General features: G+C 52.2%; 3 protein-coding genes across 6 annotated transcripts in view; 2 read left to right on the forward strand and 1 right to left on the reverse strand.

Annotated features, from left to right (window-relative positions):
• The window catches only part of SMG5 (SMG5 nonsense mediated mRNA decay factor), a 32121-nt gene extending 29611 nt beyond the window's left edge, over positions 1–2510 (forward strand). For 3 of the 4 annotated variants that reach the window (XM_056816244.1, XM_056816246.1, XM_056816247.1), the window contains one exon: positions 635–2510. In XM_056816244.1, coding sequence (XP_056672222.1) covers positions 635–718 — 84 coding nt within the window. In that variant the 3' untranslated portion in view covers positions 719–2510. Of the gene's footprint in view, positions 1–11 lie in introns of all 4 variants that reach the window. The other variant, XM_056816245.1, reaches the window with a different exon arrangement.
• A 3247-nt stretch (positions 2511–5757) lies between these two features.
• PAQR6 (progestin and adipoQ receptor family member 6) lies at positions 5758–17409 on the forward strand. Its single transcript, XM_056816250.1, is given in 9 exon segments — positions 5758–5873; positions 7046–7178; positions 10480–10607; positions 11758–11963; positions 12204–12330; positions 12447–12543; positions 12855–13005; positions 16142–16188; positions 16190–17409. Coding segments are annotated over 8 exon segments (1137 nt in total). The 5' UTR covers positions 5758–5873; positions 7046–7127; the 3' UTR covers positions 16520–17409.
• A 367-nt stretch (positions 17410–17776) lies between these two features.
• On the reverse strand, positions 17777–19855 carry BGLAP (bone gamma-carboxyglutamate protein). Its single transcript, XM_016430418.2, has 4 exons — positions 19243–19855; positions 18811–18849; positions 18459–18525; positions 17777–18115 (listed from the first exon to the last, which is right to left on the reverse strand). Exons 1-4 carry the CDS (start codon positions 19301–19303, stop codon positions 17986–17988), a joined length of 297 nt encoding a protein of 98 aa, XP_016285904.2. The 5' UTR covers positions 19304–19855; the 3' UTR covers positions 17777–17985.
• Positions 19856–21277: the final 1422 nt, after the last annotated feature.

Genomic DNA, 21277 nt, shown 5'->3' on the forward strand with positions numbered 1-21277 from the left:
CGTTCTTCTAGGAGGATGACTTCTCCAATCCAAGTCAGGTCCTTTAGTAGATAATGACACAGTGAGAGAATTGAGACAAATAAAATTTAGAGCTAGAAAAAGGAAGTCCCAGAGAGGTGAGTGACTGTCCACAGTTAATGAGTGGCAGAGTCAGGATCTAGACACATTTGATTCCCAAGCCCATTCTCCGGATCCAGCTGGTGGTGCCACGGCAAACAGAGTGTGGGCCTGTTCTGCCTGACCTTGTGACTCTGGGCAAGTCACTTCCCCTCTTGTAGGCTATAGAATAGGAATATTAAGTGCACCTACCTGTCCTGGTTGCTGGGAGGATCAAATGAGATCTTTACTATAAAGTCCTTTGTTAGCCTTAGAGCACTAAGTAAATGTTAGCTGTTATTTCAGCTATTCCAAAAAAAGGTCTGGGATTTTTTCTGGTTGCAGATGATTAATGCTCTCATTTGGGATCATCTACCTAGTTGGGTTTCTGAGAGATCCATTACCCCATTTCCCTTTTCACCTTTGTCCTCTGGCCCATTTACCTGTTGACCCCCCTGTAACTGTGCACACAAAAAGCAAAGTTCCACAGCTTTTTGCCTGTGACACCTGCACCCCTCCACCTCTCCTCACCTTGCAGGCAGCAATTCAAGCAGCCACCCATGCCAGTGTCGAGATCAAGAATGTGCTGGACTTCTACAAGCAGTGGAAAGAGATTGGCTGAGACTTCCCCCCACACCCCACACTGGGGTTGACTCCAATCTCTCCTCCCTTCGCCTGCATCCGGGGCCACCAACTGCAACCATTCCCCCAACATACTGACACACATACAGACACACACACACAAACACACACACACATAGACACAGTCCCTCCCCGGTCATGCAGAGAGGCAACAGGGAGGGCAAAGGAGGGGGCTAAGAGGATGGGGTCCCCTCCCCCCGCCTAACCTGTGTCCGAAAAGAAGGGAAAGAAACCTTGGAGCAGGAGAGTGCCTCCGGTTCCTTTTAATCCTTCTCGTTTTATTTTGCTCCAATCCGGGAAGGTCTTGGCACCCTCGACTACCCCAGCCCCCCATTGTCACCCTCAGGGGGGAAGCTACAGGCAAAGGGGATTGTATTTCATTTGATTCAAAAGCAGGAGCCGTTTGAGGAGCATTTCCTGGACCTTTTGCAAGGAGGGGACACCAGAGGGCCCCTCTCCTTCCTTACCCAAGATCCAGGGTAGAGGGGGGAGGAGTGGATGACTCAGCCCCCACCCCCACCCCCCAGAGGTGGTGAGTTGGTTTGAGGTGGGTGTCTGGGAGGTTGTCCCCTTTCTAGTCCCTATTCTCCTTCCCTCCATAACCCTGAGTCGGGGTGGAGGAGCAAAGCAGCTTAGGAGCTAAAGAGAGGCCTACAGGGAAGGCAGAAATGGACTCCTGCTCCTTCAGGCAGGGTATTCAAGACTGGCCTCGATTCCAGTATTACTGCTCTAACTCCACTCCTGCCTGCTTTGTGTTCCACCGGAACCTGGGCCCCCACTTCTGCTTTTTTGGCTCTCCCCATAGCTGCTAGGGCAGGAAACTGGAGGCATCTCCAGGAGCCATGGGCTGTGTCTGACTCAACCTGAGTAGGGTTTCCTGTTCCAGCCTCAGCCATCTTTCTGTAACCTTTTGGCTGCTGTGTTGTGATGGAGCTGGGAGTGATGGGGGGAAGTAGTGGCTTCAGTGGCACCAGAGATTGTGGGAAGGGGTTACTTCTGTCAGACTCAGTCTCGGGCTTCCCCAGCTGAGGATTGCAGGGAAGTTAACCTGCAAATGTGACAAAATTAGGGGAAGGAGAGACCCAGGAATACCTGGTGGTTAGAGACTGGGTGGGTGGGGATAAAGAAAGCCCAGAGAGGCTCCCCAGCTATCCCTGCCCCTCTCCCCTCCCCATTCTCTCTTCAGGCTCTGACCAACATAGGACTTGTTGGGGAAGGAAGTCAGGATTTCTGGTTTCTTGGCTGAGCATGGGTGTCTCATCTCTCAGCAGGGTAGTTTTGGGGGTGTTGAGATCAAGATTGGGGTGGTAGGAGCAAAGATCATGGCAAATGCTCAGGGCATCGAGGGCAGATCACGGCAGCAAGAGCACACTGGGACACACTGCCCAGGCATATCTTCCTCCCTCCCCCTTCTTCATTTTCCTCGGGACCCTTTGGCACATGGCAGTGCCCCTTCCTTCTCATCCCCTTCCCCCAACTCAGGCATCTTTGGGGTCTGGGGAGGGTCAGGTAGGCACCCAGAATAAGGGGCTGAAAGCAGAGAAAGGTCAAGTTGGATGACTGAAAGGAGAGGAAGAATTTGTTGCTCCTCCTGCCCCCAACAGATCCCAACAGCAACTTCCCTGACAAGGTTCCTAGAGGAGCGGCACAGCTGCCCAGCACCTCCGAGAAGCCAAATCTGGGAGAATGGGGGCAGGAGTGGGGTGTTCTCTAACCCCCCAGCAAAGACTGTAAGACTGAAACATCATTCAATAAAGTCCTCCTAACCCTGACCCTCTCTGCCTTCTGGAAATTACTTTCTACATGGAATCCCTAGAAAAAAGGGAATGAAATGGGGTGGCAATTCTGCCCTTCTCCATAGTTGGTCTCCCCCCTTCCCCTCCATCCATTGGGTAAATTCAAAGAAGTCACTTGTTCTGTCATTTCCAACCATTACCATTGGGATCAAGTATCCCATTGTCAAGAAGCTGAAGTGCACATGAGTTTGGAAAGCAATATGTTCTCGTTATTGCCTTGTCCTGAACCTCTTCACTGGCACCTGCCCATCCTGGTGGAAAGGCTGGGAGGAGATGGTCCAGAGAAAAGGCTGGAGGGGGAGGGATGGTTGGCAGATGTGAGTAGCTGAAGTGGCAGGCAAAAGTCTCAGGTGGGGAGTGTGGGGCAAAAGAGCAAGCTGAGGCTGATAGGTGGCTCAGTGCACCCAGAGCCGGGCCTAGAATAGGGAGGACAATTCAAATCTGCCCTTAGATGTGTCCTAGCTGTATGACCCTGGGGAAGTCACCTAACCCTGATTGCTCAGCCCTTACTGCTCTTCTGCCTCAGAACCAATACACAGTATTGAGTCTAAGACAAGTGGAGGTTACTTTTTAAGTAAGCTGAGGGTGATAACTTGGAGTTAGAGGAAGGATGGTCTGGTAGTCTCAGCTGAGAGAATGATCACCCCAATATTTTCAAGGAAATAAAATATTCGGAGGTGACATCCCTAGAAGGTGAAAATGGTTCAAAGGTAGGAGTGACCAATAAGCATGTAAGGCTTCGCTTTCCTTTCTTGCTTAGGAAAGCATTGTGCTTCCATTTTAGGGGTCAGGGAAAAGCAAATTGGATGGAATCCTAGGCAAGATAAGTGAGGAAAGGTCTACATTTCCCCAAAGTTTATCACTTCCATTCCTGTCTGCACAGGATCCTAGGATCTAGAGAGGGGGACCCCAGAGAGTCTCCAGACCTTCATTTTACAGTTAAAGAAATGGAGCCCTCCTTACCCCCAGCTCAACCAGATGGGATGAGGCTGTGTCATCCTGTTCCAGATGGGGAAAGCAGATCCCTAATAATTTGAAGCTCCATAGCTAGAAGGAACATTAGAGATCATCTAGTCCAATCTCTTTTACAGCTGAGGAAACAGACATTAGATGACTTGTGTGCCAGGCCACCCAGACAGCAAATAGCAGAGCCATTATCTGAGCCTACTTCCATTAGGGATTGAATTTTGTAAAAGGAAAATACATACAAACTCACAAAAACTCAAGCAGGAGTTAGTGAGAGATACAGTAACAAAATTTCAATTCCCTACAGATTACTGTTGCTAGAGATGTAAATACTTTGAAACCATTCACAGATTTGTATGATAACATCCCACCAAACTCAGTTAATTCTTCAAACTGGTTTTTCAGCCCTCTGGAAGGAATGCAACCATTCAGGCTGTAGGGAGTCCAAAGTCACGGCAGGGATCCCTCAGCAACCAGAGGGGAGAGGCCAGAGGACCAGAGAAATGAGGGGATCGGGGCTCAGGAGATGAGATGTGTGTGGCCAGGGGCCTCAGGAAGCTGGAGGTCACAAGATACTGTGGGCAGCAGAGGTTCCTTTCAGAGATGTGGGTGATGTGGCTGGGGGCAGCTAGGGGGGAGACAGGGTATTTCAGAATTACAAAAGGGATTGGTGAGTTCTCCAACCCATCCAGGCCCTTCCAAATAGAGTGTCATTGGGCCTCGGTCACCCCTCCCACACACAAGCCAGAATCTCATTCCTGATTAAATGGTAGAAAGGTCGGAGTGATGCTGCCATTTAAAGAGTTCTGTGCGAGGTGCTAGGAAGTGCAGAAAAAAGCATGGTAGGCAGGGAAAGGCTTCTTGGAGTCTCCCCAGCAGCCCGGGCAGATCTGGAGGTGCACCAGAGGCAGGGAAGATTCTTAAACAGGTCCATCAGGCTGAGTTCCCAACCCCTCTCTGGGAAGAAAGTGGCCCCAAAGGTGTGAGCGGCGCGTATGCCCAAGCCTGCACACGCTTCCAGAATAGAGCGGGAGGAAGGGCCAGCTATGGAACCTGTGGGCATGGCGCCCAGGCTATGTGTAGAGCCGGCAGCAGTGATCTGCCTGCTAATGGGATGTACAGAGGGACGGCTCCGGGAGACTAAGGGTCCCCCACAGCATGCGCCCTCCAATTGGCTGCATCGCCACCTCCTCTCTGCCTCCCTCTGCTCCTAGCCCCATAACACCATGTCCCACCAAGGCTGGACAAGGCACGAATTGTTCCCCCTTTGTCTCTTCCCATTCTACCCCTCCCACCCCCGAGCTCCTGCCTCCCGGCCCAGACCTCTAGTACCAGGAGGGAGACTTGCCAGCCTGGCCCAGCCTCCAGGGTCTAAGACAAGGAAGCCAGGCCAGGGATGGAGGTTTCCCTGACCACAGCCTCAGGGAGGATCCCACCATCCTGGTGAAACAGGACATCCTGCTCAGAGGCGGCCCAGATCAGGCCATTCACATCAAACACACCATCTTGTGGGTAAGAAAAGGCCCATCTTTTCAGGAGGCCCCTCGCTCGGCCAGGCCATCAACCGCTTCCCCCCTCCCTCTTTTGGGGCCTCCCCAGCGCCCACACCCACACTAGACCCCAGTCATCTCCCTGCAGAGAGTGCCTAAGCTCCCCCCAGCTAAGATCTCTAAGCACAACTAGATACTTCCACTTCTAGGACAGTGTTTAGGAAATTAAAAACTCTCCCCGTGTAGGAGCTGGGTGTGTGTGGGCATCCTGTGCCCTTCTGCCATCATTTGAACCCAAGTTCCTCCTTCCCCTCCCCGCTCCCACTGCCCATTACATGGCTCTCTGGGGGGGGGGCGGCCTTGTGCTTCCTCTCCCCATCCTCGGGGGGTGCCCCGCCTCAGGGCCACCAGCCACGGTCCTCCTGAGGGGGCCCAGACTGCCCTCGACTTTCCTGGAGGAAGTGAGAAGCGGTGCCTGGGGGAGCATCCAAAGAGGGGACGACGGGGGCGGCTGGTGGGAGGCCCAGAGAAACGCAGTCCAACTGGGAGGGAAACAAGGAGTTAAAGAGATGCCAGAGACAGCAGACAGGGAGGTCTGAACCCCCAGGCCAGTGGGATGGGGGGTGGGTGTTGGCAAACAGAGCAGGGCTGGAAAGTTTTCTCGGTGGCTGGACTGGGCTGGGCTGGGCTGGGCTGGACTTGGGGGGTGCGAGAGTGACATCTCTCCTCCCCCTGGGGGCGGTTCCTGCCCAGCCTGGCCCTGCCCCTCCATTTGTGCCAAGGAATGTGCCTGAGAAAGGAGGCTAGAGCAGCGGGTGGGGGAGCCTGGGACAGAGCTGGGCCCCAGACTGGGGCCACGGAGCCTGGAGAGAAAGCTTCACAGGTCTGGGGGGGGGGTCTAGAGGGAAAGGGGAGGGTAAAGGATTCACAAGGGACCCAGTCTGGAACTCCCCCAGGTCCCTCCCCTTCCAAAGAAGACCTAGGCATCCTGCATCCTGGGGCCCTCGGTGCCATCCTAGACAGGACTTAGCCATTCTGCTCCCCAGCCCCAGGCCTGCCCTCAGCCAGGTATCTGGGTCCCAGCCCTGTTCCCTGTCCCACACTGGCCTTGGCTGCCTCTTCCTCTTCCTTCTGAGATTCCTCCCCATTCCAGAGGGCACCCAGTGTCCCAACTTGGGTGCCCAACTCCAGGCCCTCTTTCGCCTACAAGATGTTTTTTTGGGCTCAGCCTGAGCCTGGGCACGCTGCCTGCTCTTGGGTGCGGGCAGCCCAGGGAGGCCAGAGCACCTGGGTCCCATGCCCTGAAACAGATTTAGTAAGGAGAAGGGAGAGAAGCCAGCAAGCTGCCCCCTGACCCCTTGCCTAGCTCCCCGAGGCTGCCCAGGCCCTCTCAATGGGGGTACTTGTCCCAACTAGACAAAGGAGGATTGAATTAAGTAAGTGGTCCAGCATGGGCACTGCCCAGGGCCAACGAGAGAAGAGTAGCCCCTTCCTGAGACCAAGGGCACCGGGGAGGTGATGGAGGTCCAAGGACCAGAGTTCTGGGTCTCCTCTGGGAAAGGGGATTCAGGGGCTTCTGGGTAAAGGAAAGGAAGTTGGGCAGCTTCTCTGAGAAGGGAAGGAGGAGGGGAGACATCAGGGGTACTGAGTCCTCTCTGGGAAAGGGACAGGAAGGGGTTTGAGAACTCGAATCCTGGGCAAAGAGGCTGTGTTTAGGGGAAGGCATGGGAGGACACAGGCTTATGTTAGACAATTGCTGGGTGGGGGGTAAGTTGGGTTCCTTCCCAAATTGAAAGGAAATTGAGCCTGGCTTCCTACAGCCCTACAGGAAACCAGCTGGGAAAGGGGCCCTGGCTCCTGTCTCAGTGCATCTCTCCCCCAGAACCCACATCCAGAGAACCCCTGTTCTCTAGTCTAGCCTCGGGGAGAGAGGAGCAGGGTCTGGGTGGCTGGGTGCCTGGGACCCACCTGCCTCCAGCTCAGTGGCTGGACTGGGAGTGGGGCTGGGCTGGCTGCTATGGGTGAGGATGTTTTTAACTTTTTCCACATCTCTAGGGCTCCAGTGTCCATTGACTGTGGCTGAGGCAAGGAGGGGGGGCGGCCCCTCTCCTGGGGGTGCCCCCCCCACTGAGCCACCATGCTGAGCATCAAGTTACCCCAGCTGCTCCGGGTTCATCAGGTCCCTCGGGTAAGAGAGGGGTCGGTACCCCTTCAGTCCATCTCCCTCACTTTCAGGGCCTGCCTCTCTCCTCCACCCTGCCCTCTCAAGCCAAACCAGGCTGAGAACTGTCTCTTGTACTTCTCCATTGTCTTCTTCTCTCCCTGATCCTTGGGAAGTCTCTCAGGCAGCCCAGCCCTCCATCATCCCATTATGGTGTCAGCCCTTCCTCATGTGATAGCTGCAGAAGTGACCATGACAACCATTTTATGAATTTCCAATTTTATAGCCATGTAAAGTAGAGAAAGTGCTTTCCTCCTAGTCCTATAAAATATGTGATATAGCCCCATTTTATCCACCAAGAAACTAAAGCTCAGGAGCAGCTCAGTGGCTCAGGGGATAGAAGGCCAGGCTTGAGATGGGAGGTCCTGAGCTTCCAATCTGACCTCAGACCCTTCCTAGCTGGGTGACCCTGGGTAAGTCACTTCACCTCCATTGCCTAGCCCTTCTGTCCATCTGCCTTAGAACTGATATTGATTTTAAGGCAGAAGGTATGGAGAAAGAAAGAAAGAGAGAGAGAGAGAGAGAGAGGAGAGAGAGAGAGAGAGAGAGAGAGAGAGAGAGAGAGGAAGAAGAGAGAGAGAGAGAGAGAGAGAGAGATTAGGGAAAGAAAGAAAGAAAGAAAGAAAGAAAGAAAGGAAAGAAAGAGAAGAAAGAAAGAAAGAAAAGAAGAAGAAAGAAAGAAAGAAAGAAAGAAAGAAAGAAAGAAAGGAAAGAAGAAAGAAGAAAGAAAGAAGAAGAAAGAAAGAAGAAAGAAAGAAAGAAAGAAGAAAGAAAGAAAGAAAGAAAGAAAGAAAAGGAAAGGAAAGAAAGAAAGAAAGAAGAAAGAAAGAAAGAAAGAAAGAAAGAAAGAAAGAAAGGAAAGAAAGAAAGAAAGGAAAGAAGAAGAGAAGAAAGAAAGGAAGAGAAAAGAGAGAAGAAGAAGGAAGAGAGAGAGAGGAAGGAAGGAAGGAAGGAAGGAAGGAAGGAAGGAAGGAAGGAAGGAAGGAAGGAAGGAAGGAAGGAGGGAGGAGGGAGGGAGAGAGAAAGGAAGGAAGGGAGAGAGAGAGAAAGAAAGAAATAGGGAAAGAGAGGTATAAGAGACTGAGAGAAGGAGAGAGGGCAGGGAGAAGAGACAGGGAAAGAGAAAGGAGAGAGGAAGAACGAGAAAGAAAAGGGAAAGAGAGGTGTAAGAGTGAGACAGAGAGAGAGAAAGAGAAAGGAACTAAAGCTCAAAAACTTTCAATTGATTTGTCCAAAGCAAAGGGTAATAAACATTTATTAAGTACCTACTACAAGCAAGGCACTGTTGATCCAAAGAAAGGGCAAGGATGGACTGTGCCCATTCAACCGGCTCACAATCTAACAGGACAGATGACAAGCTCTAAATAGCCGAGGACCAATGACCTAGGGACAGGCTAAAGTGGATGCAGTCATCAGAGGGAAGGTGCTAGAACAAAGAGGGATTGGGGACAGGCTTCCCCTAGACATGGGGCTTTAACTGGGGAAGCCAGGGAGGCAGGGAAGGGGGAAGGAGAGAATTCCCACACCTGGGACATGTAGCAGAGCTGCTGGGTCTGACTGACCAGGGGCTCACTCAATTCCTGCCTCAGTAAAGCTGTCATTTAACGCGGTGGCTTGGGCTTCACACAGTGCTTTCTTTATGCTGTGTTTTCTTTGGATACACGAGAGGCAGTCTGGGATGGCCACAAAACTAGGAAGACCCGACTTCACGTTCCCTCTACAGCTCACCCCAGTCTTTGCTCTTCCTCCTCTTCCCCCTCCTCCTCTCCTCTCTCCGATCTTGCCATGCTCCTCCCCACCCCACTCCATCATGGCCCTCCCTCATCTCCAGGTGGGCAGGGAGTGGGCTGACTGTGGACTTGAGCAGGTAACCTCACTTCCTCGTTGCTCCAGGTGTCAAACTCTGGTAGAAACAGGTGGGGGCAGCCAAACAACAAAAATCCCAGCAAGGCATGGAATGACTTAGAAAAATTAATCTTAACATTGTCTATGCTTTATTGTATTTTTATTTTGATAAATATTTCCCAATTACCCAGTGCTCTAGACAACTTTCAAAAACTAGAAGGCAAAATGGAATTATCCCCAGAGAGTTATAAAACTGCATATACATATACCCTCAGACCCAGGAATACCACTCCCTGGTGGGTCCGTTTTCCAAGGAGATCAGGGGGGGAAAGAAAAGAACTTAGATGTTTTGAATATTTCTAGCATTGATCTTTGTGATGGTGGAGAACTGGAAACTGAGGCGATGCCCATCACCTGGGGAATGGATGAACAAGTTATGGTATATGGTTGAGATGGAATACTACCACACTGTAAGAAATGCCGAACAGGTTAATTAATTTATTTGTTTTAAAATCCTTACCTTCTGTCTACAGAGTATTGGTTCCAAGGCAGAAGAGTGGTAAGGGCTAGGCAATGGGGGTTAAGTGACTTGCCCAGAGTCACACAGCTGGGAAGTGTCTGAGGCCAGATTTGAACACAGGATCTCCCCTCTCTAGGCCTGGAACTCTATTTTATCTACATGCCCAATTCAATGACTTATTTTTTTAACCCTTACTTTCCACCTTAGAATCAATTGATTCTAAGGCAGAAGTTCGGTAAGGGCTAGGCAACGGGGGTTAAGTGACTTGCTCAGGGTCACACAGCTCGGAAGTTTCTGAAACCAAATTTGAACCCTGGACCTCCTGTCTCTAGGTTTGGCTCTCAATCCACTGAGCCACCCAGCTGCCCTTGAATAGGTTAATTAAAAAACAAAATAAAACCATAGAAAGTTGTACATGAAATTATGAAAAGTGAAACAAATAGAACCAAGAGAACGTTATATGCAGCCATAGAATTAATGTTGGAAGAATAGCTTGTGATTGTCCACCTCCAGAGAAGAAACTGATAAGTAGAAACATAAAAGACGTAGTTTATATATATATATGTGTATATATATACACACACATATATTCTTTATATATATAAACTATGTATTTTATATATGTATATATATATATTATATATATTTGTTTTGTTTGCAAGTGACTCCTCTAGTGTGTGGGAAGGGGCAGAGGGAGATACCTGGGAATTTTGATGTAACTGATAAACAAATCAGTTGAAAAAAATGTTTTAAACTCTAACTCTAAGTTGTAGAGAAGGTGCAGACCTGCACTAGGGGGCATTTTCTCGCCTGGGTGTGCCTTCTACAAATAAAATCCTTTGTGAGGTCTCTATCCCAAAGAGCACCGGGCTCTGGACTTCTGGCTCTTCTCTTCCTCCCTAGGTCTTCTGGGAAGATGGGATCATCTCAGGTTATCGCCATCCCACCAGCTCTGCCCTGGACTGTGTGCTCAGCTCCTTCCAGATGACAAATGAGACTGTCAACATCTGGACCCACTTCCTGCCCACCTGGTGACAAGGAGGCGTCCTGTCGGGGTGGGGGCAGGGAAGGGAACAGTAGGAAGGAAGGAGAAGGGAGAAGGGCCAGGGAAGGAGGAGGGGAGAGGGAGGGCGGGGCTGCAGGGATATGGGAGGCAAGCCCCTGGGTGGGGGATTTAAAGGGTCCCCTTGGAAGCCAAAGACAGAAGGAAGAACAGAGGCCAAGGCCAGGAGACCCAATAATCTTATTTCCTTCCTGAAAGGCAGCCTGGCCACACAAAGATTAAGATCTCGCTTTTTTTTTTTACTTCAGAAAATTTTATTTAAATCAATTTAGATTATTCCTTGGTTACAAAAATCCTATTCTTTCCCTCCTCGCCCTCCCCCACCCCTCCCCGTAGCCTATGGGCAATTCCCCTGGGTTTTCCGTGTGTCCTTATTGATCCCCTTCTTGATAGATGAAGAAATGAGGCCTCAGAGAGCTTAAGTGAGTTACAGGGTCTTGGGACGGTGAACTGGGACCTCGAACCCTGGCTCTCCTTTTACATTGAGGAAATGGAAGACCGGAAGAGGTTAGATAATTAGCCCAACATCAACACAGATAGGAAGTCTCTCAGTAGCGAGGGCCACGGCCCCCCAACCCTGACCGTGGGGTCCACAGAGTTCATAGAACTTAGGGTTCAGGGGCCCGTGGAGCACTGTGAAAAATGGTCACACGGGCAGAGGCCAATCTAGTTCATTTGACAGATGAGGAAACTGAGGCTCAGAGTCCCACAGGCTCAAGGTCTCACAGAGAATGTTATTGGCTTGGGGCTCGAAGCCTCTGATTCCCAGGCCTGTGTTCCCCAGTCCCAGACCGCCTCCTTCCAAGGACTCGACTTCCCTTGAGGAGACGCTGGGTAAGCAGCTGAGTGTGTCTTCTCAAGGTGAGTCGCAGCCTCGATGGTGGTACAGGGATAGGAGCCCAGGTTTGGGAGTCAAGAGATCCGGCTTCTGGTCCCGACTCGGACTTAAGCAAGTTTTTGGACCCCCGTTTTCCAAGCTATAAAAAAACAACAGGAATTCTACTAGGAACTCGGAGGTTCCCTCCAGCTCCCAAACGGAGGCTCCTCTAAAAGTGGAGGAGGGAGACCTCTTCAGGTGGCTTCTCTCTCTGCCCTCTGAATCCATCCGCTGCTTCTAGGTATTTCCTGTGGCGGTTCTTGGCCCTGGCCGAGGGTCCCGGCTTCTGGTCGGATCCGTACCACTGGCCACTGCTCGTGTTTCTGCTGCTCATCTGCCTGTACCCGTTCACGTCCTGCTGCGCCCACACCTTCAGCTCCATGTCGCCCCGAGCCCGCCACATCTGCTACTTCTTGGACTACGGGGCCCTCAGCCTGTACAGCCTGGGTGAGCCCCGGCCCCTGCGGGGAGCCTTTCCCTGACGCCTCCTCTCCGTGCCCATCACGGGCTTCCCAGAATTCCAGGAGGCCGCCCTCGAGACCCGCTTGTTTTTAGTTTTTAAACCAAGCACCCAGGCTTTCCTCTCTGGCCCTCCAGGAGCTTTTCCCCTGAAGCCCAAGCCCGGGAGCCCCGGGGAAGGCAGGGAACAAGAATGACAGGCCATTGTCCACCCCTGTGTTCCCTCAGCCTGTGCGCTCACCTACGGAGCCTACGCCATGCCCTCCTCCTGGCTCAACAGCAACCTGCACCAGCTATTCGTGCCCGCAGCCGCCGTCAACTCTCTTCTCTGCACCTTCCTTTCCTGTTATTCGAGGTACCTGCGCCTCGGATGTGGCCCCCCTGCCCCCGCGCCCGGGTGCCTCCACCTAGCACAGGCTCCTCTCTGGGGGAGGGGGCCCAGAGGATGAGACTGTGACTTCCCCCCTTCAGGTTTCTGGAACTGGAGAACCCACGGCTCAGTAAGGTCTTACGCACAGTGGCCTTCGCTTACCCTTTCTTCTTCGACAACCTCCCACTTTTTTATCGGGTAAAGGCGGGGGCTCGGCCCTAAACCCAACCCCTGGCAGCACGGCCTAACTCCTCGCCCCAGACGTCCAGAATCCTTTCCCTTCCCACCCCCACCCGGCTCCAGTTCTGGGAAACTGAGGCATCCTGCCTTCCTCCCTCGGGCTCCCAATTCCCAGCCCTGGCCTTGACCCAGACACCCCCCTCCCAGCTCTAGACCCAGGGCCCAGGCTGCCCAAGCCCAGCCCAGGGCTCCACATAGCTCAGCCCGAGGCCCAGAACCAGGAGCATAAAGAGGAAGGCACTAGCCCGAGCCCCCGCGTCTCCCTCCAGCTCCTGCTGTGTTCCAGAGGGAGCTTCAGCTGTGGGCAAGAAGCTCTGAGCGTCAACCACAGCTACCACCTGCTCTGCGCCCTGCTCACTGGTTTCCTCTTCGCTTCCCACTTCCCTGAATGTCTGGCCCCCGGCCGCTTCGACTACATCGGTGAGGGGGTGGTGCGCTCCGGAGGGTGGGGGAGACAGAAGAAGCGAGTGGCCTACGCTAGAGCAATAAAGGGGAGGCAGCACGAGCAACTTCCCACGTAGGCCATGCCTGAAGGTTCCTTTATTTGTTCCACTGTTTGGAAAAACACTTTCCCCATTAAAAACAATGTTGTAGAGTCAGATTTCAACCCACAGAAGTCCATAATGGAGAGGAACTAGATAACCAGTGCTCCCTTTACAAAACACCTTGCAGACCACATACATCCTCATGGCACAGGTGATGCAGATTACAAAGGAAATGGAGGCGCAGAGCAATGACTTGCCCAAGGTCATATAGCTAGTGTTAGTAAGGACTCAAGCCCAGCTAGACTTACTCTAGATGCAGTATCCTCCCTTTCTTTCTTTATCCCTCCTTCTTTCCTTCTTGTTTCTTTCTTCTTTCCCTTCCCCTTCCTTCCTTCTTTCCTTCCTCTCTCCCTTTTCTTCCTCCCTCCCTCCTTCCATCCTCCCTCTCTTCCTTCTCTACTTCCTTCTATCTCTCATCCCTTCCTTTCTCTCTTCCTTTTCCCTTCCCTCCCTCTACTTCCTTCCCTCACCTCCATTTCCTTTCTTTCCTTCCTTCTTTCCCTCCTCCCTCTCGTCCTTCCTTCCCTTCCTCCCTTCCCTCTTTTCTTCCTTTCCTCCCTCTTCCTTTCATTTCTTCCTCCCTTCCTTCCTTCTTTTCCTCCTCCCTCACATCCTTCTCTACTTCTTTCCATCCCTCATCCCTTCCTTCCTGTTTCCTTCCCTTTCCTTCCTTCCTTCCTTCCTTCCTTCCTTCCTTCCTTCCTTCCTTCCTTCCTTCCTTCCTTCCTTCCTTCCTTCCTTCCCTCCCTCTCTTTCTGTCTTTCTGTGTCTCTCTCCTTTACCTTCTATATTAAAATCAGTACTCTTAGTTCCAAGGCAGAAGAGTGGTAAGGGCTAGGCAATGGAGGTTAAGTGACTTGTCCAGGGTCACACAGCTAGGAACTGTCTAAGGTCAGATTTGAATGCAGGACCTCCTATCTTTAGGCCTGGCTCTCAACCACCTATTTGTCTTGCCCCGTCATTTGCAGTTCTTACCTGTTTCCTTCAGAGGATGCCAGTCAGTCAGTGAATATTTATTAAGTGCCATCTAGGTGTTAAGTGCTGGGAATGCAAAGAAAGAAATACAAAGAAGTGCACAGTCCAGTGGGGAGTCAACATACAGACAAGGTATAGACGAGCATTAGGATTGAAAGAGACTGGGAACTACTTCCTGTAGAAGGTGGGGGACTGGAAGGAAGCCAGGAGGTAGCAATAAAGAGAACCTTCCAGGCAGGGTGGACGGAGATGGAGCATCTTCCTTGAGGGACAGCCAAGAGCTTGGTGCCCCCTGGATCCAAGAGTAGGTGAGCCATGGCAGGGGGTAAGGATGGAGGAAAGCCAGAGGAGCCAAGCCATAAAGGGCTTTGAACACCAGGCAGATTTTATATTTGGTTTTGAAGCTTATAGGGAGCTGCTAGAGTTTATTGGGTAGGGGAGTGACTCAGTCAGATCTATACTTTAGTAAGATTTCTGGCAAGAACAGCTGGCTGGCTCAATGAATAGAGATCAGGTCTAGAGATGGGAGATCCTGTGTTCAAATATGGTCTTAGACACTTCCTAGCGGTGTGATCCTGGGCAAGTCACTTAACTCCTATTGCCTAGCCCTTGTCCTTGCCCTTCTTTCTCAGAGTTATTACTAGGGCAGAAAATAAGGGTTGATGGGGGGGGGGGAGCAGAGAAAGAGAGAGGGTGGGGGAAAGAGAGAGGGAAAGGAAAAGAGGGAGAGGGAGAGGAAAGGAAGGGAGAGAGAAAGGGAAGGAGAGAAGGGGGAGAGAAAGAGGGAGAGGAAAAGAGGGAGAGGGAGAAATGGAGGGAGAGAGAGAAAGGGAGGGAGAGAGGAGGAGAGGGAGGGAAAGAGGGAGGAGGAGAGAGAGAGAGAGGGAGAGGGAGAGAGGGAGAGAAAGGGGGAAAGAGAGGGAGGGAGGGAGAGAGAAAGGGGGAGAGACAGAGACAGAGAGAGAGGGAGAGAGGGAAAGAGGGGGGGAGAGAGAAAGAGAGAGAGGGAGAGAGAGAAAGGGGGAGAGAGAGTCATTGGTAACTTAGGAAAAAGCAGTTTTGGTTGAATGATGATGTTGGGAGCCAGTCTGTAGAAGTCCATTCAACCAGTTGGAGGGCTTCCTCAAAATCAGAATTCTATGGCTACCAATGAAGCACAAGGATGGTCCATCAGGTCCCTCTTCCTATCACTTCCTGACCAGCCCACCTCTTCATCCACTCACACATATTAATGCCCTCCAGGATTACCTTTTCATTCACATGAGAAAAAGCGAATCTTTAGTTTGTTGCTCATCTCAGCCCAGTGTGAAAGGCAGCAGGGACCTGATGCCATCAATTCTCCCCCCAATAGGCGCAGTTACTTCCCTTTGTGACCATTTAAAGTTTACAAAGCAGTTTCCCCACCACCCAGGCTTAAGGAATATCCCCTTTATACACCCAAAGGCATCAATGTTTTATTTATTTATTTATTTTAAACCTTTATCTTCATCTTGGAATCAATATTGTGTATTGGTTCTAAGGCAGAAGGGCAGTAAGGGCTAGGCAATGGGGGTCAAGTGACTTGCCCAGGGTCACCCAGCTGGGAGGTGTCTGAGGTCAAATTTGAACCCAGGACCTCCTGTCTCTAGGCCTGGCTCTCCATCCACTGAGCTACCCAGCTGCCTGGCATCAACATTTCAAAAGAGGAGGCTGGGTAATCCCATGGAACCTGAAATTGGTTAATATCTGGCAGGGGTGGCAAAGTGTAATGAAGATTGAAAACCATGCGGGCAGAGGAAATCTGGTTGTCTTTTCTATAACTTCTACTGCAGAAGCAGGGCCGTGGGTGGTTCATGTGTATAGGTCGGAGACTGCCTGTGGGTCATAGAAAGTCCTTGCTAAAAGGGAGATGAAAGATGTGGAGACCTTTGCACGAATCCAGCCGCACCCTCATTCGGTGGAAAGGAAGTTGGGGCCCAGAGAGACTAATCCTGACACCACCGGGGGGAGGACCAGAGGTGTGCATGGAGCCCTGACGCTTTTCCCTTGTCTCCCAGGCCACAGTCACCAGCTGTTCCACATCTGTGCCGTGCTGGGCACGCATTTTCCAGCTGGAGGCCGTGCTGGCCGACATGGGGGCACGGCGGGCCTGGCTGTCGGCCCACAGCCCTCCGTCGTCCCTGGCAGCCACGGTGGCCACCATGGGCCTCGCGGTGGCTGGGAACCTGCTCATTATTGCCATCTTCACGATTGCCCTGCTTCGTGCCCCCCAGGTGTGTCCCCTCCTGCAAGGGGACCCAGTCGGAGTCACTAGGCAAAGCCAAGGGGGAATGAGGAGAGGAGGGAGCTCAGAAGGCTTCTTTCTCCCAGACACCACACAGCTAGCTACCCCCTCAGGTTGTGGCTCAGTCGCTGCCACCACTTCTTCTCCATAGTTTTTCATCTCTAGCAGAGAAATAGAACAGAGACCCAGGTACCCCGATCTTCAGGCTCGCACTCAGCCCTGGGAAGCGGAGGCACAAAGTCTGAGGCTGCAAGAAAGGGAGGCTGAGAGAGGACAAGAGAGGATTGAAGGGGAAGTGGGGAACGGAGGGGTCAGCGTTGGCTGGGATGAAAGGCAGGGGAGGAGACGGAGCAGGAGACCTCTTGTTTTGAGTAGAGGCAGGTGCTAAAGGTGAGAGATGGGACAGGCTGGTGGGAGAAAGCTGGGGGATCTCTCAAGTTCCCAGAGAGTGTACAAGCTCAAGGGGATGGGAAGGTTCCTTGCTGGATTCAAATGGAATTAGCTTGAGCTGTATGGAAGAGATCCTGGGGTCTAAGGACCACAGATGGGGCCAGAGTAAGCCATTAGGGATATTAGAAGTTCTAATAGGGGCCACATTATTAGGTTATTATCTGGGCCTAGATTAGAACAATCTAGAGGAAGTGTTATAGACACAGTATTGGGTGTCAAAGATTAAGGTGTCTTCTTGGGGATCCCCCTTCGGGATCATGCAAATAGGAAATAACTCTTTGTAGGGAGCCTCGGAGTCCTGAGGAAACTAACACCATTAATTTAGACTTCACCAAAGGGGCCACCCTTTAACCCCAATCATTGGGACCAAATTCAAGAGGGGAGAGGGACACTCAGTACCTGCCTCACCTGGCCCTCTAGCATGAAGAAATGACCAGAATTAGATCATCTCCAAGCCAAGATGGCAGGGGAGATGAAGGTGAAGGAATTGATTGATTCCTGGGAAAAACTGGATTGAAATGGTTACACCCCTCTTGGTGTGTGTATCGCTTTACTAGCAAACTATTTGCAATAAAGATCTTCTCTATCTAAGATGCGGTTTATGGGGGTCTGCGGGGCCGGGAAACCTCTTGTATAGCCCCGTGGATAGGGCCCTCCTTTGCCTGTCAGAGTCCATCACCAGAGACGGACTGTCTGCTCAGCTACAGGAAGCTTTCTGTAGAGGAAGCACTGCCATGATCGTTGCTTCCTCCTCCATGGAGGCGATGGAGCAAGAAAGAAAGGGATGATGCTCAGAAGGGCAGGGTTGAAGCCAGAGCTGAGGAAGGCTTCTCTGGGAGGAAGGGTGGGGAGGTGTGCCAGGAGAGAATACGCCCTGGCTTGGGGGGCAGAAGGCTTAGTCAGAGGCATAGCTCAAAAATCTCAACACATGCAGACACAAGAATGACAGACCAGCTGATTCCTCTCCTCGGATTTATTTCTGAAAAAGCCAGAAGGGACGAACTTTGGAGCTGGCCATGGACTGGCAGTGTGAATAGGGGGAGCACCAGGGAGCAGGTAGGGTTTTGGGGAACAGCTGTGTAGCGTGAGGTTGGGTGTCTCGGGGTAAGGGCAGAGCCAGGACATACAGGCAGCAAACTGGAGGAAGGGAGGTGTCTGTCTTGGGGTCTAGGCCGTCCCGTAGAATCGCCGATATGCCTCGCTGAAGCCAATATGGTCAGCCAGCTCGTCACAGTCTGGGTTGAGCTCACACACCTCTCGCTTCTGCTCCAAGGGGTCAGGGTAGGGAGCGGGAAGCCTAAGGGAGAGGGATAGATTAGCCTTCTCCAAGCCTGGAGAGTTTTAGGAGGGTCTGGCCTCCACGGCTTCCCCCTCTGGGCTTGCTCATGAATCCAAAGATGGGTTAATGGAACGAGGAAGGGGCTTCTCCAGGGTGTCCCTTCTTGCTTTGGGCATTTCACGGCCAAGGGGTCACCCAGCACAGAGTCAGAGGGAAGGATCCAATGGTTTGACACCCTCCTAGGCTCAAAGAGGTTTTCATTCTCCCTCCCTAGTCCCATTCTCTGGGGCCTAAAAGTTAAACCTGAGGCCAGCACCTCCTCTTTTACGCCCCACAGCATCTTGCTCAGGCTGTCACTTACCCTTGCCAGTTATACAGGTGACGCTTTGGTCTCACCAGTTCGCTGCTGTCACGTTTGGAGGCAAATGCTGGGGAGCAGGAGAGAGGTCAGTGGTGGGCTGCCATGCTAGCCCGGTGGAAGGATGTCTGTGACCAAATCCCTCCCCCCACCCAATCAAGCCTAGTGATGGAACAAACACTTGGGAGCCGGCTCCCCAAGAGTGGGCAGAGGACAGGAGGCGGGAGAGCAGCAGTGGGAGTTGGGGGGACCTTGAGGTGACGGCGGCAAGGGAAACCAGAAACGAGGGGGCACTCGGGGACCTTTGCATTCATCATGAAAATCAGCCTCCCTCATGGAAGTCCCCATTACTTACCGGTTCTTTTGCCAGAGTCTTGGGGCCCGGCTTGAGCATCTGAAAAATAAGAACATTTTTCTTATAGGACCCTTTTCATTCTTTCCCTTCGGCTGTTCCTTTTTCATATGGGACAAACCCAAGGAAAAAACCAGGATTGCACTAGAGCATGAAGTAAGTGGTAATAACCATTTTCTTCTTAGAAATCTTGAGGAAGATGGGTGGATGCTGGTCAGGCTAGACAGGCAAGTGGCTGACCAGCCTTTAGAGACAAGGGGATGAAGCGGACGGTGGCTCTATGGAGCTCATCCTGCCCTCTGACCCCTAGAAGGTGGTCTTTGGGGGAATCCTCCCCAAACTGATGCACTGGGAGGAATCACAGAAGAGGACGGGGGAGGAGTAGCACGGGCGCTGGAGCCGGGCCCTGCTCCTTCCACAAAGACCCTCACTCACCTTGCTTGCAAAGACAGAGGGTGGCCAGGGTCAGCAAGGAGAGGAGGAGGACTGTCTTCATGGTGCGGCTCTGTCCGGCAGGAGCTCACGTTCTGTTCAGTTCAGTCCAGCCTGGTCCTGTGTGTCTTCACCCCCTTTTTCAGGGCATCATTTATACCCTCTGAGCTTCCTGGCCCCCCAGGGGAGGGGTATTCCTCTGGCTGACCACAGAAGGGTGGGCCTGAGCTGAACCTCGCCAGCTCTATTTGAAGGCTATCCGGCTTGGCATCAACAGGCCCAAACCTCAAAGGATGTTGTGGTTTGGGGAGACATCAAGTGTCCAAGGGATGGGAGGATAAGGACCTGGAGAGTCCAGTGGGTACAGCCGTTCTGAGCTGCTCGGGCCCTAGCCTGGAGGTTCTACGGGCAGAGACTATACATAGCTGAGGAAGGGGCCGGGGACCCTCCGCCTTCCTCGGGGCTAAGAGTAGTGGAAGCTTAAATAGGCATAATGGGGAGCCAGGGGAGGAAGAGGGGAATCCAGGATGATGGGTTTTAAATAGGTCAATGAGCAGAGTGAGCTTTGTTTCCTCTCCTAGCCTATGATTTCCATGAATCTGATCCTAGTGGCTCAGGCCCTGTGAAAAGATGCCAAACCCCAGAGGAAGAACGCCAGTCAATGCCCTTGGTTACCCCAGTCCTGTGACCCCTTTAGATGCCAAAAGTCAGGGTCTGCTTTGCCTGCGATGCTGAGTGGAGGCTTGAGCTGGACTCTCGGGCCGGGTGCTGAAGAACAGGGTGAAGGGCTTGGGGAGAATGTGCAGAGAATCCAGTTCAGATGAGGAGAGAGGGTGGGAGCCGCTACAGCCCAGTTCAGGCTTCTTGAAAAGGACTAGAAATGGGACTAGTGAGCGCCACCTCCATAGACTGACACGTCGGAGGGTGCTTCCACTGAAACAAGGAAGACTTCCTGGTGTCTGAGGGTCCTGGAAAGAGACATGGAATCCCCTGGCAGGGGGGAAGGAGGCTGGGGACGTTCCTGATGCCCACCCACTACTTGCCCATTGGGGCCTGGGCAGGGCCCTGCTCCCTCATAGAATCTCAGTCAGAAGGGGCTCTGCTGGCTGCTTGGACCCACTGACGGCCTGTGGCACACCTGATGAGTGGCAGTCCGGGCTTTCCTTGAAGACAGAGCCCTGGGGGCAGCTGGGTGGCTAAATGGATGGAGAGCCAGGCCTAGACACAGGAGGTCCTGGGTTCCAATCTGGTCGCACTTCCTAGCTATATGACCCTGGGCAAGACAGATCCCTGGTGAAGACAAAACTACTCCATCCAAACAGTCTGCTCCATTGGGGAGCTTTAATACTTGGCAAGTTTCTCTTTACCTGTAACTTAAATCTGCTTCTCTGACAATTACTCCTGCTTCTTTCTGACTTCTGGAGTCAAAGGAAGCAAAATCTAATCCTTCTACATGAGAGCCCACTCAAGGGGAGACACCCCACTCTCTTCTGCCACTCCTCATGAATCGTTTTTCTGAAACGTGCAACCTGGAATTAAACAAGAATTAAGTGTCTTCTCCTTGAGTTTCATGAAGATGGATCCTCAAAGGGAATAGAGGGGCAGCTGGGTCAGTGGGTAAAGCAACAGGCCTGGAGACAAAAGGTCCTAGGTAGACACCCACCCACCCACCCTGCTATGAGACCCTGGGCAAGTCACTTAACCCCCATTGCTAGCCCTTGCCACTAAGTCTGTCTTGGAACCAATACTTGATATCAAGACAGAAGGTGAGGTTTAAAAAAGGGTGGGGTTGGGATAGAAAGCAGTTTCAAAACATTGTGCACTGAAATGCCTGACTTCCCCTCCAGATACAGACCTGGTCTGCAAGGCAGAGGGAGGCCACATGGGTCTCCTCTGTCTGGACTGAGTTCTGAGCAGCCCGAGGGAAAGGCTGGACCGTCTAGGCTGAAAACCACCAAGAAAACAAACACATCCCCCCAGGCTGCAGGGCTGGGGGGTGGGGGGTGGGGAACAGCCTGGGACCAAGGGCTGGGGAAGA

The sequence above is a fragment of the Monodelphis domestica genome, chromosome 2 (genome assembly GCF_027887165.1).
Source record: "Monodelphis domestica isolate mMonDom1 chromosome 2, mMonDom1.pri, whole genome shotgun sequence".
NCBI classification, from domain to species: domain Eukaryota; kingdom Metazoa; phylum Chordata; class Mammalia; order Didelphimorphia; family Didelphidae; genus Monodelphis; species Monodelphis domestica.

Excerpts from the sequence above, each read along its gene's own strand:
- BGLAP (XM_016430418.2), bottom strand. The coding sequence starts at position 19,303 with ATGAAGACAGTCCTCCTCCTCTCCTTGCTGACCCTGGCCACCCTCTGT. Across the intron at positions 18,526-18,810 it reads AGACTCTGGCAAAAGAACCG|CATTTGCCTCCAAACGTGAC; the intron begins GTAAGTAATGGG and ends CCTGCTCCCCAG. Across the intron at positions 18,116-18,458 it reads CACCTGTATAACTGGCAAGG|GCTTCCCGCTCCCTACCCTG; the intron begins GTAAGTGACAGC and ends CCTCTCCCTTAG.